The 18,806-nt window shown below is 51.7% G+C and overlaps 6 protein-coding genes across 7 annotated transcripts; 3 read left to right on the top strand and 3 right to left on the bottom strand.

Moving 5' to 3' along the window:
• Positions 1-439: 439 nt before the first annotated feature.
• Positions 440-3,257, bottom strand: LOC117894077 (coiled-coil domain-containing protein 6). The gene is made up of 6 exons (XM_034800938.1): positions 2,963-3,257; positions 2,791-2,797; positions 2,221-2,404; positions 2,066-2,156; positions 1,126-2,001; positions 440-1,058 (listed from the first exon to the last, which is right to left on the bottom strand). Exons 3-6 carry the CDS (start codon positions 2,334-2,336, stop codon positions 603-605), a joined length of 1,539 nt encoding a protein of 512 aa, XP_034656829.1. The 5' UTR covers positions 2,337-2,404; positions 2,791-2,797; positions 2,963-3,257; the 3' UTR covers positions 440-602.
• A 566-nt stretch (positions 3,258-3,823) lies between these two features.
• LOC117893485 (ribosome biogenesis protein BMS1 homolog) lies at positions 3,824-7,498 on the top strand. The gene is made up of 2 exons (XM_034800117.1): positions 3,824-5,710; positions 5,767-7,498. The coding sequence occupies exons 1-2, from the start codon at positions 3,895-3,897 to the stop codon at positions 7,461-7,463; spliced, it is 3,513 nt and encodes a 1,170-aa protein (XP_034656008.1). The 5' UTR covers positions 3,824-3,894; the 3' UTR covers positions 7,464-7,498.
• A 138-nt stretch (positions 7,499-7,636) lies between these two features.
• LOC117893486 lies at positions 7,637-10,044 on the bottom strand. Its single transcript, XM_034800118.1, has 5 exons — positions 9,795-10,044; positions 9,254-9,736; positions 8,965-9,190; positions 8,073-8,903; positions 7,637-8,009 (listed from the first exon to the last, which is right to left on the bottom strand). The coding sequence occupies exons 1-5, from the start codon at positions 9,863-9,865 to the stop codon at positions 7,764-7,766; spliced, it is 1,857 nt and encodes a 618-aa protein (XP_034656009.1). The 5' UTR covers positions 9,866-10,044; the 3' UTR covers positions 7,637-7,763.
• A 289-nt stretch (positions 10,045-10,333) lies between these two features.
• On the top strand, positions 10,334-13,169 carry LOC117894146 (unc-112-related protein). 2 transcript variants are annotated; one of them, XM_034801040.1, is made up of 2 exons: positions 10,334-10,482; positions 10,559-13,169. In XM_034801040.1, the coding sequence occupies exon 2, from the start codon at positions 10,692-10,694 to the stop codon at positions 12,834-12,836; it is 2,145 nt and encodes a 714-aa protein (XP_034656931.1). In that variant the 5' UTR covers positions 10,334-10,482; positions 10,559-10,691; the 3' UTR covers positions 12,837-13,169. The 2 variants fall into 2 exon arrangements, with proteins under 2 accessions (XP_034656931.1, XP_034656932.1); XM_034801041.1 differs by having other exon boundaries at positions 10,342-10,482; positions 10,562-13,169.
• A 310-nt stretch (positions 13,170-13,479) lies between these two features.
• LOC117893937 lies at positions 13,480-15,759 on the top strand. The gene is made up of 4 exons (XM_034800725.1): positions 13,480-13,737; positions 13,794-14,673; positions 14,733-14,884; positions 14,954-15,759. The coding sequence occupies exons 1-4, from the start codon at positions 13,607-13,609 to the stop codon at positions 15,582-15,584; spliced, it is 1,794 nt and encodes a 597-aa protein (XP_034656616.1). The 5' UTR covers positions 13,480-13,606; the 3' UTR covers positions 15,585-15,759.
• On the bottom strand, positions 15,701-17,550 carry LOC117893947. Its single transcript, XM_034800737.1, has 3 exons — positions 17,335-17,550; positions 16,404-16,602; positions 15,701-16,168 (listed from the first exon to the last, which is right to left on the bottom strand). Exons 1-3 carry the CDS (start codon positions 17,344-17,346, stop codon positions 15,927-15,929), a joined length of 453 nt encoding a protein of 150 aa, XP_034656628.1. The 5' UTR covers positions 17,347-17,550; the 3' UTR covers positions 15,701-15,926.
• Between the last annotated feature and the right edge of the window lie 1,256 nt (positions 17,551-18,806).

Raw genomic sequence — 18,806 nt, 5'->3', positions numbered from 1 at the left:
TTTAAATTCTTACAAGTTTTTGTTTTCACTTCACTTAACCTTAAACTGGAACCGAGAGCGAAAGTAGAAAAAACATTCAATTTCTTAAACTGTAGCGTGTTGTTGTTGTTGTTGTTTTTAGTAGTTAAATATTCGTGTTTGTGTGTGTGTGAGTGTATGTTCCGCCTAGGAATTTCCAATATTATTAACTTTTTGAGAGAGATTTTGATCAAATAGTAGAACATACAGAATACATACATATATTAACCATATACACGCATACATATACACATATGCATATATATTTACATATAATTAGTAGATGAGGCGACTTGTAGTCGCTCCACGCGGGGGGAGGGGGAGAGGCTCTTTCCTTTCGTTTCAATTTCATTTTTTATAATTGTTTAGGGGGTTTTTCCTCTTTCTTTTCGTTTAACTGGTTGCATGCGTGTGTGTTTGTGTGTGTGAGCGAATATATATATGTGTGTGTGTGGCGTGTGTGTGTGTGAGAGAGAGAAGGGGGAAAAATATATATAAGTCATGACAATAATTGGAGCGAAACGGGTGGAGAGGAGCGACTTTGAGCAATCCAAATCCAAGTCCGACCATCCCGTCTCCTACTCCTACTCCTTGTATGTGGAAGTGTCCATGGGGCTGGCCGGCTGAATGAAGGCCGAGGCCGAAGCACTTGGCTGATTGGTGGGCGTAAAGGCCGACAGCGAGGAGTTGCTGCTGCTGTTGACCAAATTGCCGCCGGACGAGTTGTTCAAGCTGATGTTCATCAAATTGGACGACGAGGACGAGGCACTGGACGCACCGCCCGCCAGCTGATTGTTCAACGAGAGCAAGCCCCCGCCGCCTGCGAGGAAGGTGGAGCTGCCGCCCGATGACTGGGCGCCCAAGCTCAGGCGTTCGCTGTTCGAGAGAAAGCCGCCAGCAGCATTCCCGGCCGATGCATTGGGCCCCAGCATGCCGATCAGCGGATTTGTGGTGGTCAGCACATTCGGTGCGGAAGTGTTCAGGCCCAGCATGGGCGTTGGCAGTGCTGGCTTGATGAAGCGCTCGCTGGCCCTTCGATTCTGCAGAGAAAGAGGAACAAAAAAGAGTCAGGGAATGTCCAAAAGGGATGATGCTCCTTCCACTTACCACTAGCTGGCCGCAGGCATAGCAACGATTCTGGCCCGCTGTGCCCGGACTGAGGGGACGACTGCTCGAGGGGCTGTGGGAGACGGGACTGCTGATGGTGCGCTGTCGCTGAGCATTCACCGCCGAGGCCGCGGAGTTGCCAGCCATCAGGCTCTCGTTGTAGAAGCGCTCCTCATCCATTTCGAGCGAGGACTCCGACTCGGAGAGATGCCGGCAGAGTGCCTCGCGGCGCTCCACCTCCTGCTTGAGCTTGCGCTGGAGCCGGGCGTTCTCCTCGCGTATGGACTTCTCCTCCTGGGCAAACTGTTGCATTTTGATTGTGGTCTCCTTTTGGGCGGCAGCGAAATTGGCGCGCAGACGCAGCACCTCCGAGCGCAGCGCCTGGATGTGGGAACTCAGATGGGTGGCGGTGTCGCCGCCATTGGCATTGATGGTGATATCACGTGGTGTGGTCGGATCGGACACGGGCTGATCGAGCTTGATCTGCAGCGAGCGCTTCTCGGTCTCCAGCTTGTCCATGCGCTTCCACAGCTTGTTGACCAGCGCCTCCTGCTCCTGCTCGAGCGTGTTCTCCAGCTCGACCATTTCGCGGCGCAGCTGCTCGAGGTTGGTCTGCTTGTTGTCCGTCTCCGCCTGCAGCTTCTCGATCTTGCGCATCAGCTTGTTGACGAGGCACTCCTGCTCCTGCTCGAGGGTCTGCTCCAGCTTGCATTTCTCCTGGCGCAGCTGGTCCAGTTTGCGCGACAAATCGTTGGTGAGGCACTCCTCCTCGCGCTCATAGTGATGGGCGAGCGTCTCCTTTTCCTTCTTCAGAGCTTGAATCTTCTTCAGCAGCGTATTTGAGATGTACTCCTCCTCCTGCTCGGCTTTGGCTTGCTGCGGGGACACAAAATGTAAGCACAAATGTGGAACACATTCTAGGGCAGTGTCAGATACTCACAATTATGACCGAGGCTTGCTTCAGGCATCGATTCTCCTCCTGCACCACTTTGCACTTGGTCTTGAACGTGTCCAGTTCCGCTTTCAGCACTCTAAAGCAAGGGAAAACCATCAGCAATCAGTAATCAGAGTGGGAATTGTCGAACTTCTACTTACTTGTTCTGTTGGGTGAGCGATTCGATGCGCTTTTGTAGCTGCTCCCGCGAGACTGGGCTGGGCGGCAGCATGGTGCCGCCATCCAGCGAGCTCTCCGACTCACAAGGACTCTCCATGGCTGCTAGAAATAGAGAACTGACCAGCCAGGGGCCAGCACTGACGTCAGAAGTGGTGGTGGCAGTGGCTACCGTTCGAAACTCATTAAAAAATTAAGCATATGCAATTACAAGAAATAATATATGCGTTTTATTCAGTTCAGTTTCTGTTTCTGTTTCTGTTTCTTCTTTTTGCCATATATTTCGCTTTTGTTCTTTATTCTCCGCCGTCGTCGGACGCCGTTGTGGTCGCTGTGGGGGCAAAACAAAGAACTCGGGGACAACGCTGCCACTGCTGCTGCCACTGCCACTGCCTCTGGCCGTGTTGGCCCTGATCGAAAATTGTGTTTAACCTTCACTTGTGATTTGTGCATCTGCTGTGCGGATTTGCTGCCTCTCTTGATGCAACATTTCGGAAATCGATAGAAGGGCAAGGTCGGGCCATAGTTCAGGGCAGCGCTGCAAGCGACGAGACTCTGTGGCTGCATGTGGGGACAACTGCTACTCCCCACAACCCATGCGACGCCGGCAGCAAACCAACACGAAAAAAAAGAAAGAAGAAAAAATATCCTACCCCTATCTAGGCGCTTTCGCTTTCATTTTGGATCGCACGGCGACGTTCGAGTCTATATTTGTTTTTTTATTACCTGGCTTTTGTTGGGCGCTGGTGACGCCGTTGCTTTGCTTTGCCTTAAAAGACTTTTGCCGTCTTTGCCCCCCTCCTGCTTCCACTTCTACTGCTCTGCTACTGCCGACTGCTGCTGCTGCCTCACGGAGGTGCCTGCTATTCGTGGAGCCAGGCGTTTTTTGCGGCTTTCACTGGGTGCTCAAGCTAATTTGTACCTTTGCTCTCCACGGAATTGGAGCCGCGCTTATCTTGCACAGAACATTTTGCCGAATGGAAAATAAAAATTTTTTGATTAAAATTGCAAAAAACACAGTAATGTGACCGTTTGCGTGACAATAAGTGTGACCGCAGACTTGTCGATTAAATATTCCACATGACCATACAAAATATACCGAAATAAGACTTCTATTTTTCAAAATATACCGCAAAACCTACATTATTTGTCACGATTTTGGTTTCCTGATTAATTTTACCAGCTAGTTAGTACTCTCAGCACTAAAACTATAAATTTATTCGATTCATCAATCCATTCTTAACAAGACTTGTTAGTTTTCAGGACTTCCTTTTAGTGGATTGCTAACAAAATAAGGCTCTAACTGAAATGGAACATAGAAAATAGATTGGCATAAAACGTAAGAATGTAACGTAAGTGGTTTATTCAATTGACTACTTGTTGCTTGTCCACCGTGGGACTTTTAATACCATATTTCCAATAATTAATGCTTTCAAGCAGTTCTGTTCTGGTGAGAGATGATGGATCTACAATAAGAATTCTCAAATAATATAATTTTCCGCGACTGAACTTGTATAAATATAGGGGGTTAAAAGGGCTAAGCCTCGGTATATTTTGAAAATACTTCGGTATATTTGTGAGGCTCACTGAATATACAACACGTGCAGCGCGTAAACAGCAAATAATTAAATTTTCATTAGTTTTTACCCGCTATAACAATGGCCGACGACGCCGGCCAGGACAAGCGCAAGCAGCACCGTGCCCGCCAATCCGGCGTGAAGGCGGACAAGAAGAAGGAGAAGGTCAAACGCGACTCAAATCAAAAGGAGCCCGAGCTGACGGCCAGGCAGCGGAATCCAAAGGCGTTTGCCATCAATTCAGCGCAGCGTGCGGAGCGTAACTTTCGACGCAAGGAGGATATAACAGCCAAGAAGCAGCACATACCGGTGGTGGACCAGACGCCCGATGAGCCGCCGCCAGTGCTGATTGCCGTCGTGGGACCACCAAAGGTGGGCAAGACGACGGTGATCAAGGACCTGATCAAGACCTTCACACGCACCAATGTGACGGAGATCAAGGGTCCCATCACCATTGTGACCTCGAAGAAGCGTCGCATCACACTGCTGGAGTGCAACAACGACGTCAACTCGATGATCGATGTGGCCAAGTGCGCGGATCTGGTGCTGCTGCTCTGCGACGCCAGCTACGGCTTCGAAATGGAGATCTTCGAGTTCCTGAACATCTGCCAGGTGCACGGCATGCCCAAGATCATGGGCGTGCTCACCCACCTGGACATGATCAAGAATCCCAAGCAGCTGCGCAAGCGCAAGAAGGAGCTGAAGCATCGCTTCTGGACGGAGGTGTACGACGGAGCGAAGCTCTTCTACCTCTCCGGCCTGCTGCACGGCGAGTACTTGCGCAACGAGATAAAGAATCTGGGTAGATTCATATCCGTGATGAAGTTCCGGCCGCTGCAGTGGCGCGGCGCCCACAGCTATCTTGTGGTGGACCGCATGGAGGATGTCACCAACACGGACCAGGTGCGCCGCAATCCCAAATGCGACCGGGAGGTGGTGCTCTATGGCTATGTGCGCGGTGTGCCGCTCAAGCAGGAGCACATGGTGCACATTGCCGGCCTGGGGGATGCGCGCATCGATGAGCTGAGCGTGATACCCGATCCCTGCCCACTGCCGGGCACCGAGAAGAAGCGCAGTCTGCTGGAGAAGGAGCGTCTGCTCTATGCACCCATGTCCGGTGTGGGCGGCATTGTCTACGACAAGGATGCCGTCTACATTGAGCTGCAGGGCTCGCATTCGCACTCGCACAAGGAGAAGACAGCCGAGGCCACCGAGCAGGAGGAGCTGGTCAACCGGCTGATCGAGAAGAAGGCCACCATGGACCAGCAGATGGAGCAGCAGGAGTTCCGACTCTTCTCCGATGGTGCGCCCATCAAGTCGAAGGATTTCCGCAGCGATGATGAGGCGGCGCAGAGCAGCGAGGACGAGGACGAAGAAGGCGTCGATTCAGGTCTGGAGGCAGCTGCTTCGGATGATGAGCAGGAGGAGCAGGAAGAGTTTGACGCCAATGACTGGCGCGGCGAAAACAGCGATGAGGATGAGGACTCCGATGCGCAGGCAGCGGACAGTGACGATGGCTCCTCTGGCGATGAAGAGTATCAAAGTTTGGGCGCTGCACCAGCTGGCTCTGACTCTGAGGATGATGAGGGGGAGGACGACGATGAGGAGGCACGCGTGCTGGCCAGCAACATGAGCTGGAAAACGAATCTGGCGCAAAAGGCGCGCGATGCCTTTCTGCAGCGTCACTCGGAGTCCAAGAATCTGATGCGCCTCGTCTATGGTGGCTACAACCAGAGCGAGAGAAGCAGAGAGGACCAGCAGGAGCAGGAGGATGCCAACGACTCGGACGACGAGCTGGGCGGCCTGTTCCGTGTGGCGGCCAAGAAGCAAAGCGAGCAGCTCAAGGACAAGGACATACGGGACAAGGAGGAGCGCTGCTTCTTCGAGTATCAAGGCGGTAAGAGATTGACACTCTAGAGAGGAGAACTGGCCACTAATTCCAACCATTTTCAGGTGCCACACGGGACTGGCTGAGCGAGGAGAACAAGCTGCTGATCAAGAACTGCTTTGTGACGGGCAAATGGAAGGCCTCCGAGGATGCAGAGAATCTGCTGAAGATGGACGACATGAGCGATGCGGAAAGCGAGGTTTATGGCGACTTTGAGGATTTGGAAACCGGCGAACAGCACAGCGGCAAGCCCAAGCCAGAGAAGGGAGACGACTCCGACAAAGAGGAAGCCAAGCCAGAGGAGCCTGCAGCCAGTGGCAAGCGAAAGATGACCCGCGTGGAGGAGGAGAACCTCACCAAGGCCGATCTGATGGCCAAGAAACTGAAGCTAAAGGCGAAATTCGATGCGGAGTACGACAACACGGGGGAGAAGGGCGGCGAGGAGGATACTGGCCGCATCACTGGCGACCACTCCTTCTACGAGGACCTCAAGGCGGAGGCCCAGAAACAGAGCGAACTCAACAAGAGTGAATTTGCCCATTTGGACAACGAGTTTCGCATCCAAATCGAGGGCTATCGGCCTGGGCTGTATGTCCGACTGGGCTTTAAGACGATTCCAGCGGAATTTGTGGAGAACTTTGATGCCAGCTACCCGGTGCTGGTGGGCGCCCTCAACATGACCGAGGAGAACGTGGGCTACGTCAACTGCAAGGTGAAGAAGCATCGCTGGTACAAGAAGATTCTCAAGACGGGCGATCCCCTCATCGTTTCGATGGGCTGGCGCCGCTTCCAGACGGTCGCGATATATGCCAAGGTGGAGGATAACTTTCGGCATCGCTACCTGAAGTACACGCCGAACCATGTCACCTGCAGCATGACCTTTTGGGGTCCAATTACGCCACAGAATACGGGCTTCCTCGCGCTGCAGACGGTGCGTCAGGATCAGGATGAGATGAAGCGGCTGGGCTTCAGGATTGCGGCCACGGGCTGTGTCACCGAGCTGGACAAGTCCTCGCAGATCATGAAGAAGCTCAAGCTGGTGGGGCATCCGTTCAAGGTCTTCAAGAAGACCGCCTTCGTCAAGGACATGTTCAACTCGTCGCTGGAAGTGGCCAAGTTTGAGGGAGCCAAAATCAAGACGGTGTCCGGCATACGCGGACAGATCAAGAAGGCGCACCACACGCCCGAGGGCTCCTATCGCGCCACCTTCGAGGACAAGATCCTGCTGAGCGACATTGTCTTTTGCCGCACCTGGTTCCGGGTGGATGTGCCGCGATTCTATGCGCCCGTCACGTCGCTGCTGCTGCCGCCGGAGCAGAAGAGCCACTGGCAGGGCATGAAGACGCTGGGCACACTGAAGCGGGAGCGTGCGCTGCAGAACGAGGCGCAGCCCGACAGCATGTACAAGGAGATCGAGCGCAAGGAGAAGATCTTCCGTCCCCTGACCATACCCAAGGCGCTGCAGCGGGCCCTGCCCTACAAGGACAAGCCCAAGATGGCGCCGGAGCATGCCAAAAAGTCGCTGGAACGGGTGGCGGTCATCAACTCGCCGTACGAGCAAAAGGTGGCCAAAATGATGAAGATGATTACCACCAACTACCATGACAAGAAGAATCGGGATCGCCTGGAGACGAAGCAGCGCATGAAGAAGTTCCGCGAGAAGAAAAAGTCCGAGGAGGCATCCAAGATGAAGCGCCAGAAGGAGCTGCGCAAAAAGGTCTCCCGTGCCATCAGCAAAGTGCGCGGCAAGCAGACGAAATGAGTTACAGACGGACGTAAAATGTGAAATAAACAAAAGAACGAAGCGGAATGCTTGCTCACAATTTACATGTCTCCGACTGAGGCAGCTGCAGCAGCCGGTGTGTGTGTGTGTGTTTGTGGTGTGTTTGTTGCTCTGCACAGCGCTGGCTGCTGCAGCTGCACCAGCGGCTTGCGTTATGCAATAGTTTAATAATAACTTAAGGCCCAGTTGGGCAGCTTAACTGAAACTGAAACGAAAAGATACGGCCCCTGCCGTGTGCTTGTGTTTGCCCCAGCCAGTGTGGATTCAGCTTGACTCTTGCTAGTCTTGAGATTTGTTATTGTCGATGTGCTTGAGCGTGGCGAGCAGCGCATGCTTGCGGCTGGGGTCCATGGGCGCTGGAGTGACGCCTGTGGCCTTGCTGTTGCGTTTCTTTAGCTGTGGCACGTCGGACGCCGGGCGGCAGAAGGTCTTCAGGAAACTCTCTCGATCCTCGAACTCATCGGACATCTGTTTGCGCAGGCTGGACATGCTCTCCTTCACGCGCGTTCCATGACGTGCACTTGTCTAAAGAATTGGGGATTTTTTTAAGAACTATCTGTAAAAAAAAGGGTGGCTATCCTTGCTCACATCTTCATCGCTGCCAAGCGAGGTCTTGCCCTCGACGTAGTCATCCTCCTCCAGCATATCGTCCAGCATGGCGTCGGGCAGCTCTTTTGGGTCCAAGTACGAGCCGTACTGCAGCAGACTTAGCTCATTGGCATTCTCCTCAGCATCTTCATCGGCATCGTCGTCATCTGCTGCACATATTTTGGACATCATGGCATAGGTATCCTCCTCCTCGTGCACCTCCAAAGCGTGCTCAAAATCATCATCATAATCGAAATCCAAGGACTTCAATGGCGACTGTTTGCCCTTCTGTGGCCGTCCCTCCGCAGACGATAGCTTGGACATGAGGCCAACCTGCTCACGTCGTTTAAGGGCTGATCCGCCCGCATTGACTCCCACTCCTGCGCCCGCACCCGCTCGCAAACGACTGTTGGATGGCTTGCCCGTCAGTGGGGACTTTCGCTGCGCCGACACCAGATGGCTGAGGGTGGAGCGCGTGCTGGTGGTGGCAGCCAGCTTGGATGGGCTCGTGGCTGGCGGCAGTGTCAGCTTGGACAACCCAGCGCCAGCTCTGGGTCGCGCACCGGGAATCTTGCTTTGCTGCAACTTGGTGGGCGTCACCGGCGCACTCTTGGGGACCAGCTCGTGGTCAGCCTTCTCAAAGTCGTACAGCGATTCCGATTCTAGCACATCCGTGAGGGCATGGTATTCGCTGTGATTGTTCTTCTCAATGGCCATGTCCAGCAGCTCCAGCGATTTCGCCAGCTTGTCAATCTTGTCCGGCTCCTGGGCGACGCCACTCAGCTTGCTGCGACGGCCGGAGGACATGGCATTGACCTTGTCAGTGCCCAGCTGTGTACGGGCAACAAATGAGAGACAAAGTGCAATGAAAATACATCAACGTTGCACTCACTGTGTACTCTTCCAGCTTGCGATAGCCACTGATCTCCAGCTTGGACTTTTCCAGCTTCAACATCATTTCCTTGCACTTTTTCTGCTCGTTGAGCAGCTGCTGGCGGAAGTTCTTCGACTCCAGCTGCACCTTGCGCGCCATTAGCTTTATGTCGTTGTCCTTTTCCTCTATGCGCTGCTCCAGGAAGCGCACCTTCTCCTGCAGCTTCTGGCGTTCATCGAGGTTCCTGCGAGAGAGAGAGAGAGAGATAAATCGAAACCGACTTCAAGTGGTGCTGCTCCACTCCTACCTGTCCTTGTTGAGTTGGCTGTAGTGCTTGTTCTGGTCACTCAACGTCAGTATCAGCGCCTCCTTTTGCTTGAGCTTCTGCTCCAGATCCTTGTTGATGGCCTGCAGATTGCGATGCTTGGTCTGCCAGACGCGCAGCTCCTCCGCATGCGAGTGCAGCAGCTGCGGCAGCTCCGCATTGTTCGACTCGTATTTGTTCAGCGCCGACGTCTGCCGCTTGTGCAGCGTGCGCAGCATGCGATTCTCATGCGCCAGATTGGCAATCTCTGTGTGGGCGTCGGTCAACTGATTCTGGAACGTTTTCACGCGCAAGTTCCGCGCGGACATCACTCGCTGGTGGATCTCACTGTGGTTCTGCGGCCGCATGCTGGTGTTGCTGGACTTCTTCAAGCCGACGCGTGGTGTGGGCTTGCTCTGGTAGATGAGGCTGGCCGACTCCCGGGAGCTGGCCGAGAACAAGCTCTCGCAGCTCTTGGCCGACGAGCTGCAGAAGGAAAAGGCGTGTGCAGTGTGGAGGAAAGTGAAGTGCAGTCGCTACTCACGCCATCAGTTTGTGTTGGGATTGCCGGCGTGCTGGATGAACCGAATATGCCGGCTTTCGCGGCGATACCATTTAATGCTTTTGCAGCACACTCTGTGGAGTTGACTATTTGCTGTAAAAATATATATAAAATGCTACAATATTATATATTTTTTGTGTGTAGTTGGAAAGCCGGTGCCAGGCAAAAGCAATGTTAAAATGTTTCAGAAAACTGAACGGCTGCTGCTGTGGTTACGACTTGAATTTTTGTTTATTGTTTGCTTCGTGTATCGGTCTCGAGTCCCTGAACGAACCAGTCCTGGGGGTTCTTGAAAGTGGTTGCCATGGCAAGGAAATCAAAGGTTGGTTGCCCATCGATGCACAAACTGAGCATCCAGTCAAAGCATATTCCCAGTATCATATTTTTACACTTTTAAGTTTCACAGATTTGCTTTATTTTCTGTTTTTTAATACATTTTCATACATTTTCCGTTATGTTTGCATGCACTCGTGCTGCCAACTCGTTAAAATACCAGACAGTCGACACCATTCATGACGAGTTGGCACTCCAGCTCATCGGAGGCGCTTTCTTTTTCAATGAAATTTTCTTTCAATGCATTGCTCCATTTATCCGAGACTCAAGTGAAATCAATCAATGCAATTACTCGCATCCGGAAGTATTACGGCACATGCAACGTGCCCGCATTGAAGTGAGTGCCCGTAGATTGCATCACCACCCGAAAAATGCCAATTAAGTGAACATCTGTGTCGTGATTCTCTTTTTAGTAGGCCCGAAACGAAAAGTTGGCTCTCGCTCGTAGGCGTCGCGGCCCCCACAAGGACGCAGACAGACAGATTGAGCACAAGCGCATTTAGGGCAACCATCTGACGTCATTGTGCGGAAAATTTACTAGCGAAAATGATCCACGTCGGGGAAAACTCATGGAACCTGCGCATTTTCATCACGGATCTGTCGCTGGAGCGCACAATGCGCGTGCGCGGGGATCAGCACATTGGTGGCATAATGCTGCAGCTGGTGGATCCCGAGAATCCCAAGGACTGGTCGGACCATGCCCTGTGGTGGCCAGCCAGGAACATTTGGCTCAACCGGACACGCGCCACGCTCGACCAGTGCGGCGTCCAGGCCGACAGCCTGCTGCACTTCACGCCAATGCACAAGATACTGCGGGTGCAGCTGCCGGATCTGCGCTACTTGGACTGCCGCGTGGACTATTCCGTGAAAACCTTTGCCGCTGTGGTTAATCTCTGCAAGCAGCTGGAGATACGCTACCCGGAGGAGCTGTCACTCTGCAAGCCCCTGGAGGCGGAGCATCTGAAGAAGAACTTTGCCCAGGTGGCGCATCAGAAGCGTGTGCCCATCGCCGAGCCAGATGGCACCACATATCTGCATCCTGCTGCGGACACCAACTCGTTTGTGCCCATCAATGCTGCCTTCCATGGCGATGGCGGAAGCACTGGCAGCCTGGACAAGCCCTCGGCACCGGGCATGTTCTTCTGCGCTCCACTCTCGCCGCACAATCACAGCCGACGCTCGCCCATGGCATCATCGCCAGCACCGTCGCCGGGCACATGGAAGCAGAGCCAGCTGGGCTATGCCACCTACGACTCATCCTCCTCCAGCTTGGGAGATTTCCAGGAGAACTTGGCCAGCTCTCCGCCAACACCGTGTGCCGATGTGCGCGCCCAGTTGCTGCGCCCCAAGTCGCTGGTGGAGAAGGCGCGCCTCAATGTCGGCTGGCTGGACTCTTCGCTGTCCATCATGGAGCAGGGCATTCGCGAGTACGACACGCTGCGCCTGCGCTTCAAGTACTTCACGTTCTTCGACCTGAATCCCAAGTACGATCAGGTGCGCATCAACCAGCTGTACGAGCAGGCCAAGTGGAGCATTCTGAACGAGGAGCTGGACTGCACGGAGGAGGAGAGCCTGATGTTTGCCGCCCTGCAGTTTCAGGTGAATCATCACGTGGATGCGCTGCCCACGAGCGCCGTCGACTCGGGTATTGAAACCTCCAGCCAGGAGAACGACGACGATGAGATAGACTCGGCCTTGAAGGAGCTGCAGATCACGCTGGAGGGTCCCAATGCCGGTGGCGATGCTGGAAATATCACACGCATACCGGAGCTGTCGGACTATTTGCGTTACCTGAAGCCACAACGCTTCACGCTGAGGGGCTTCAAGCGCTACTTCTTCACCTACCGCGACCTGCACTTGCATCTGTACAAGAGTGCCGAGGATTCCCGTCGCCAGGCGCCAGCCATCAGCATCAATTTGAAGGGCTGCGAGGTCACACCGGACGTCAACCTGTCGCAGGGCAAATATGCCATACGGCTGGAGGTCTCCCCGGAGGGCAGAAACGGACCCAACAGCGAGGTCTGGGTGCGCTGCGAGAACGAGCAGCAGTATGCCAAGTGGATGGCTGCCTGCCGCCTGGCGGCCAAGGGCCGCTCCCTGGCCGACAGCTCATACGAGAGCGAGGTCGACAGCATTCTCTCGCTGCTGCAGATGCAGCGGCCAGTGCATGGCGTGCATGTCAACATTGATCCGAGGTCCGTCGAGCCGGTGGACTATCTGTCGCCCAAAATGAATCGCAAGCTGTCGGGCAAGGCGGTGCAGCGCATACTGGAGGCGCATGCCAATGTACGGGAGCTGAATCTGCTCGAGTCGAAGCTGAAGTACATTCAGGCCTGGCAGTCGCTGCCGGACTTTGGCGTCACTCTGTTCATCATCAAGTTCGATGGCCACAAGAAGGAGGAGCTGCTGGGCGTGGCCCAGAATAGGATAATGCGCATGGACCTGAGCTCTGGGGATCACATCAAGACCTGGCGCTACAACAACATGAAGGCCTGGAATGTCAACTGGAACATCAAGTGCATGATGATTCAGTTCCAGGACGAGAATGTCGTCTTCTCCTGCCACTCGGCGGACTGCAAGGTTGTCCATGAGTTCATCGGCGGCTACATTTTCATGTCGATGCGCTCCAAGGACAACAACCAAACCCTGAATGAGGAACTCTTCCACAAACTAACTGGCGGTTGGTCATAGACGCGTGTTCATTGTTCGCTGTTTTTGTTTGTTTTTTTCGGAGGAAAAGCAAACTATTTTAATTGTTGTCAAGTGGCCATATGGTGTGCCCTATTTTAAACGTTTAAGCTACCTTCGGTCCGCGCCTAACCAACTGATAGACTCACAACTTCAATGCAATAATTGTATGTACGTTTTTTCTTAATGTTTAATTCGTTTGTAAACTAATCTTGTTGAATCGCTTGCCAGAGGCCCTTTTGCCTTCCTAACTTTAAACAGACTAAACCGTGGCCTTAGCAATGTTTTTGTATAACTAACTTTTAAGAAATAAAAACTTACAATTTTAAAATATAATTCTCAGTGGTTTGCGAAGGGCGGAATTTGCGGTTGTTATGGAAACCGGGGTGACCAATTAAGGTATATTTTTTGCTCCTTATATTGTAAGCAATTCAATAAAATGATAGCATGATAACTAGCCAATCTTGTGGAGAATTGAATGATGATTCGAGTAAAATTATATTTTTAAAGCTGATAATCCTAACTAGCTGTTAATATTAAACAGAAGATCAAAGTCGAGAAAAATGATTTTAGATTTACAGTATATTACGGTATTTTTGAAAATGAAAAGGTATATTTCGGTATATTATTGACGGTGGTGTTTGATCGATAAATCAACCGCGGATTGAGAAACGAATTTTGCCGGTCAAAAAAACAGATTTTTACTCTATATACTATAGTTTTGACACTTTACCAAATTAGCAGTTGTTCAATTTATTCGTTTTAATGTTTGAATGTGCTTGCTGCGGCCCTGCGGTTCCATGAGCACACACTCCGAAGAGAAGCAAATGACGCGCTCAGCCTACGATGTGCAACGGGACTTTGGGCTAAGCAGCGGCCTGCGCTCGGAAATAATTTGGGACTCGTACGCACTTAAATTACGCAATTAACTAAGTTACTCATGCTCTACCTCTCCCACAGACTCGCCCCAGATCAGGCGGAAGTGCTGAAACAAAAGATCGAAAATCTAATATTGGAGAATGAGGCAAAAAACGGGCGCACGGTTGACAAGCAGCGCGAACAACTGTTCCGGAATGTGTGGCTGCAGCGTAAGTACACGAACCGCACTCTGCTCTCGGCTATTATCTACGTGCTGGTCACGCCCGAAATGGATGCCGAGCTGGCCGTGCAGTCAACCAGCTTTAGCTGCCACCCAGTCTTTCGCACCCGCAAATGCATGAAGGGCGAGAACAGCGAGGACTGCTGCATGATATTCATCGACGAGCACGGCCGGGTGTATGCCAATTGGGAGAAGTATGTCTTTGGAAATACCCTGCCAAGGGGCATGATGATAGCTCCAAGTCGCGGCATTTACACCTTCACCAACGACGAGGACGCCGGAGTTCAGTTAATGGTGCATCCCACGCCAGCGACAGGTGTGCGGCAGAGAGTCCTGAATGTCGGCGACAAGTTGGCCACTGTTGGCAGCCTTGTGGCGAGCGTGCCCGTAGCTGCCGCCTTGGCAGTGCCCGTAGGCGGACCCATCATTCTGGCCGCCACTGCTGTGGGCGTTGCAACGGCAGCCTATAGCACCCTGCGCTCGGCCAACCGCCTCTACGATCGTGTCTGTCACGGCCAGTCCACTTCCATCAAGGACAGCGAAGCACGAGGCCAATGGCTAGGCGTGGCCGGCGGTGTGGTTGGCCTAGGAGCTACTGGAGCGACCAGACTATTGTCTCGAGTGACCGCAGCAGGCACCGAAGTGAACTGTGCCGCTCAGTTCGCCGTGAAGGGCATCAATGTGTCGTCTGTTGTCATATCCAGCACGGGTGTGGCCAACGGTGTGTACGACTTGTATTTGGTGAGTAGCTGGCAGCTTGCATTGGACAATCGAGTGCATTTTTCTATTGCATTTTGCAGAAAGTGGGCGACGATCAGGCTCTGTCGAAGCTGGATATACTGCAGATTGCCTCCAGCCTGGTGATCTTCACGCACTCCCTTAACAATCTCCGCATCGCTTCCAAGGTGAGCAATAGATCGACGTTGATGCGTGCGCTGCGCAATCAAACCAGGTAAGAAGAACCTAGCCCACATTCTCATTGGAGGATGGAGTAATAGATAGAGTTTGTTCTCCCCATCAGAAAAGTCGTTCGGCAAATCTCGCAAGAGTCCATAAAGCTGCATAGCGGCTCCGACGCTGGCAAGTTCGACATTGTGCGCACCTTCAACGATATACCCTTCAGGGAGGCGCTGCTCAGCCTGCACAAAATCAATTCACATCTCGCCCAAGGCGCTTCTATGGTGGGTGCCCTAGGCGCCACGGTGCTGCCCAATATTGTGAGCCTCGGCAGTGGCGGACAGCTGCGCCTGAATGTGGAAATGCTGGCCACCCAATTTGGCAGCAAGTTTGTGGAGCACATCAGCAGCCTGGGCAACTTCACGGACGTGCTGGACGCTCTGGCCCGGTACTTTAGCGATAAGGCGGTGCAGCTTTTCATCGATATGACGCGCACCTTTGTGGAACAGAATATCGACTCCATAGACCGCAACCTAAACACATTCGTTTCCACGGAGACGGTGCTCTATCGCATATTAATGCATTGCGTGCATACCTACGATGATTTTGCTGTGGAGTTCCTTGAGCGCCAGCGCAAGGTCATCATGGAGGTGGTCTCCAAGTACTTCAAGTCCCTGCAGCCGCTCGACGTGGGCAACTGCAGCAAATACAAGTGTGCTGTGTGCAAGGGCACGTACTACATCAGTCCCTTGTGAGTCCGTCTGTCTGTCTGTCTGTTAAATGAAAATGTGATCATATCAGTAGTGTTAAGCCTATGGCGTTCACTGTACCAGTGCCTTGTGAGATTCTATTAACTGTACTTAGATTTGTGTGTATTTTTTTCTTTATTGTGGGTCACATTGCCCGTCTTAACAACTAAATATTAATCTATCTAAATGTATAAATACTGTGGCAAGATTTGTGATCCCACCCAAGGGCGGGAACAAATAAGGTACCGGACTCTATAAGAGTGAGCGCGTCTTGTAGTCATGTGTGTGTAAAAACTAATATAAGAGGAGTGTGGACGGAGTGTGAGGATGGACTAGCGAAGTGTTCGCTTAGCAGAAGAACTCCTCGTCGCAGTGGTTGAAGCAGCAGTAGGGTATGTTGTTGTAGCTGGTGCTGGAATGATCCCGCTTGAAGCGACCCTTCTTGTCGTGATGCACCTTCTTGGGCTTGTAACGTGGCACCACATCCAGGTCGCTGAGGCGGCGGAAATGCTCCCGATTTACCTTCAGATAGCCACCCGTGGGATAGCTACTCCGGCTGAGGAAATGATGCTTGTCGGACAGCTTGCCGTCTGTAGAGAGTAAACAAAAAATGGGAAACGTTGCGTGAGTAAAAGGCAGTCTTGAACTTGCGCCTTGAAAACGGTTAAGTTTTGCATCGGAACTGCTTTATGCAAATGCCCCCCGAGCATTGCCGACAGGCCGTCTACAATTTGTAAACGTGTTTTCATGCCAGTTCCGAATGCAATTGTCGGGTTGAGTGACTCTCTGACCTTATTCAGTCAATAATCTGATTTAAATACTTACATCCCAGGCGATTTAGATGGTGATGGCTGTACTCTATGGACCGCTTGTCCCGCCTCCCAGCCTCGTCCTGCTGGAACAGATGCTCGCAGGCCTCCATCGCGAACTTCTTCATTTTCTCCAGGGAGCAATAGTTGCCCGAAGACTCATTCAGCAGACAGAACACGCCCAGCACCAGCAGCGTGCAGCGGCACAGATTGAACTGCAAGCGAGAACAAAAAAGAGACACCTTTGAGTGTTTGTTTCAAAATTAAAACCCAACCGGCCTCCGCCGCCCAAATATAAGTCGAGTGACGCTGCAGCTCCAGCCGCTCGAGAGTTTTTTGTTACTTATGGAAGTGTTACAACGTTCTTAACCGGCTGCCTTGCCATCTGTATCTCTGGATCAGGGATCGGGGACCGCAGCTGATGCCAGCTGGGATGTGGTGACGTCTCCCCTGCGACGGCTTATGCGGCCCCATAAAGTGGGTCAAAAGCCCGACTCGCGATACCCAAACATAAACTGGAGCGCATTTGCAAGTCGTCTCAGCCAAATGGTAAATTTTAATTGTCGCTTTTAATGACCGAAACTTCCCCGATATTACAAAGACATGAAATGGAAATTATGTAATACGTACGCCCCCCGGCAGGTAGGCATTTCCGCATTTTGCGGTGACAATTTCAGTTCATCCCAAGCCGAATCATCTGGCGCATTATGCTTGGTGGAGCCCCCCCTGTGGGAGGGGCAGAACAAAAGCGCATTCGCGAGTTTCTGTTATTTTTAGCTGCATTTTGTACACATTTTGCTGCACACACCCACTTTTTCTCGATAATTTGTAATTAATTTCCCGATTTGGAAAAATTTAGAGACTCAAACTGAAGGATTCATAACTAATGTGACACAAATCTCTGCTTGCTCTAAGTTTATCCCATTTCTTGTGCTAATTTCACTCACCTTTGCATTCATGATTTGTTGTTTTATAAATGGTTAATCCTTTTCTAATAGATCACAACCCTTTGGCAGGGGGGTGTCACACTACGTATACGTATTATTGGTCGTGCACAATGAAATGAACGCACAACGAACGCTTTTTTGTTACTGGCGTATTCTCTGATCGTACAAAAGCCGACCACCGACCGTCACCTGATAAGCAGCGAGCACACAATGAAAGCACGACCCGAAGCCGCTTAGCTTATATACGCCGCCATGTAAATCGAGGACGACTGAGCGCAGCTTCGGGGGCTCAGGTTCTCGGCGCTGCTCTTGAGTAAGGGTGAGGTGAGAGTAAGAGCAGCAGCAGTCGGCGGCGGCTGCCCATGCGCACTCGGATGCGCTCTTTACCGTTTGCCAGTCTTTCGTTTTGCGTAAGCGTCAAAGGCGGCGCCGGCTATTCACAAAATTGATTGTGTGTTTTTTTTCTTGAACTTTTTTTGGCATTTATTTTTTTAATGAATGAAGGATGCACGAAACGAACGTCAGACGGCGGTTGGTGGATCTGCATTAAATAAGTCGCTCCTCCATCGCTGACCATCAATGCTCCACTGATTCAGCGTGTATTTTATTTCAACATAATTCGATGCCCACCAAGGCTGAGTCACCTATTTGTGTATGTGGCATGTTTGGTCACATGCTGATAAAGATGTAGGAAACAGCTTACTGTCTAATCTATCACCTTGGAACTGTAATGGGGTAGGTGCAAAGCGGTTATGATTTTCAGGTGCCGCTGGTGAAAGTTCCGCTCTGGCTCAGGCCTTGTTGCTAGGGGATTTCCACTCGTTGTGGAATTCTCATTATTTGCGATTGTCCACACTTCAAGTCAAAGATTTACATCTATAGATAAAGAATTCATTAACAAAACCATAAAGCCATATCATGTAAACAAAGATTAACAGGTGTTTTTTTTTTAGAATTAGTTTTTTGAATATTCTAGTTAATATTAATCAAAGTTAAGTGTCGCTGCAGGGGGTTATCTATATTAAAAATGTATTTATATGCATGATAAAAGGTGTAGACTCAACATAATTATTTGCTGTGCATTTTGGAGATCATTCTGGACTGAACACGTGCTCATGCAGTTACATATTCGGTTCTAGAAAAGCAGCCAAACAGCAACAAAGCAAAGCAGAGAAACACTTTCAATGTCACTCTCACTCTCACTCTCGTGCGCCTGCGCATTGGGCATGCACTTCAGTCGCTGCTCAGCTGGCTTGGGCTGCGCTCTCTCTGCCGCGCGCTCTCTCTCTCTCTCTCTCTTTTCGTTTGGAGTTGCAGCATCAATGCATTGACGTTATACTGACATTGATCATTTAACGGTTGTTCCCGGGCCGAGCGTCATCGGGAACGCATCGCGTCGCGCTTTCGTCGTCGCTTCAATTTATTTTAGCTCTTCACCTCACTTGCATCCAAATCGAGGAGGGGCGCGTTCG

The sequence above is a fragment of the Drosophila subobscura genome, chromosome J (genome assembly GCF_008121235.1).
Source record: "Drosophila subobscura isolate 14011-0131.10 chromosome J, UCBerk_Dsub_1.0, whole genome shotgun sequence".
Taxonomy (NCBI): Eukaryota; Metazoa; Arthropoda; class Insecta; order Diptera; family Drosophilidae; genus Drosophila; species Drosophila subobscura.
Note: the sequence above shows the minus strand (reverse complement) of the source record. Positions and strands in the feature narration are given on the sequence as shown.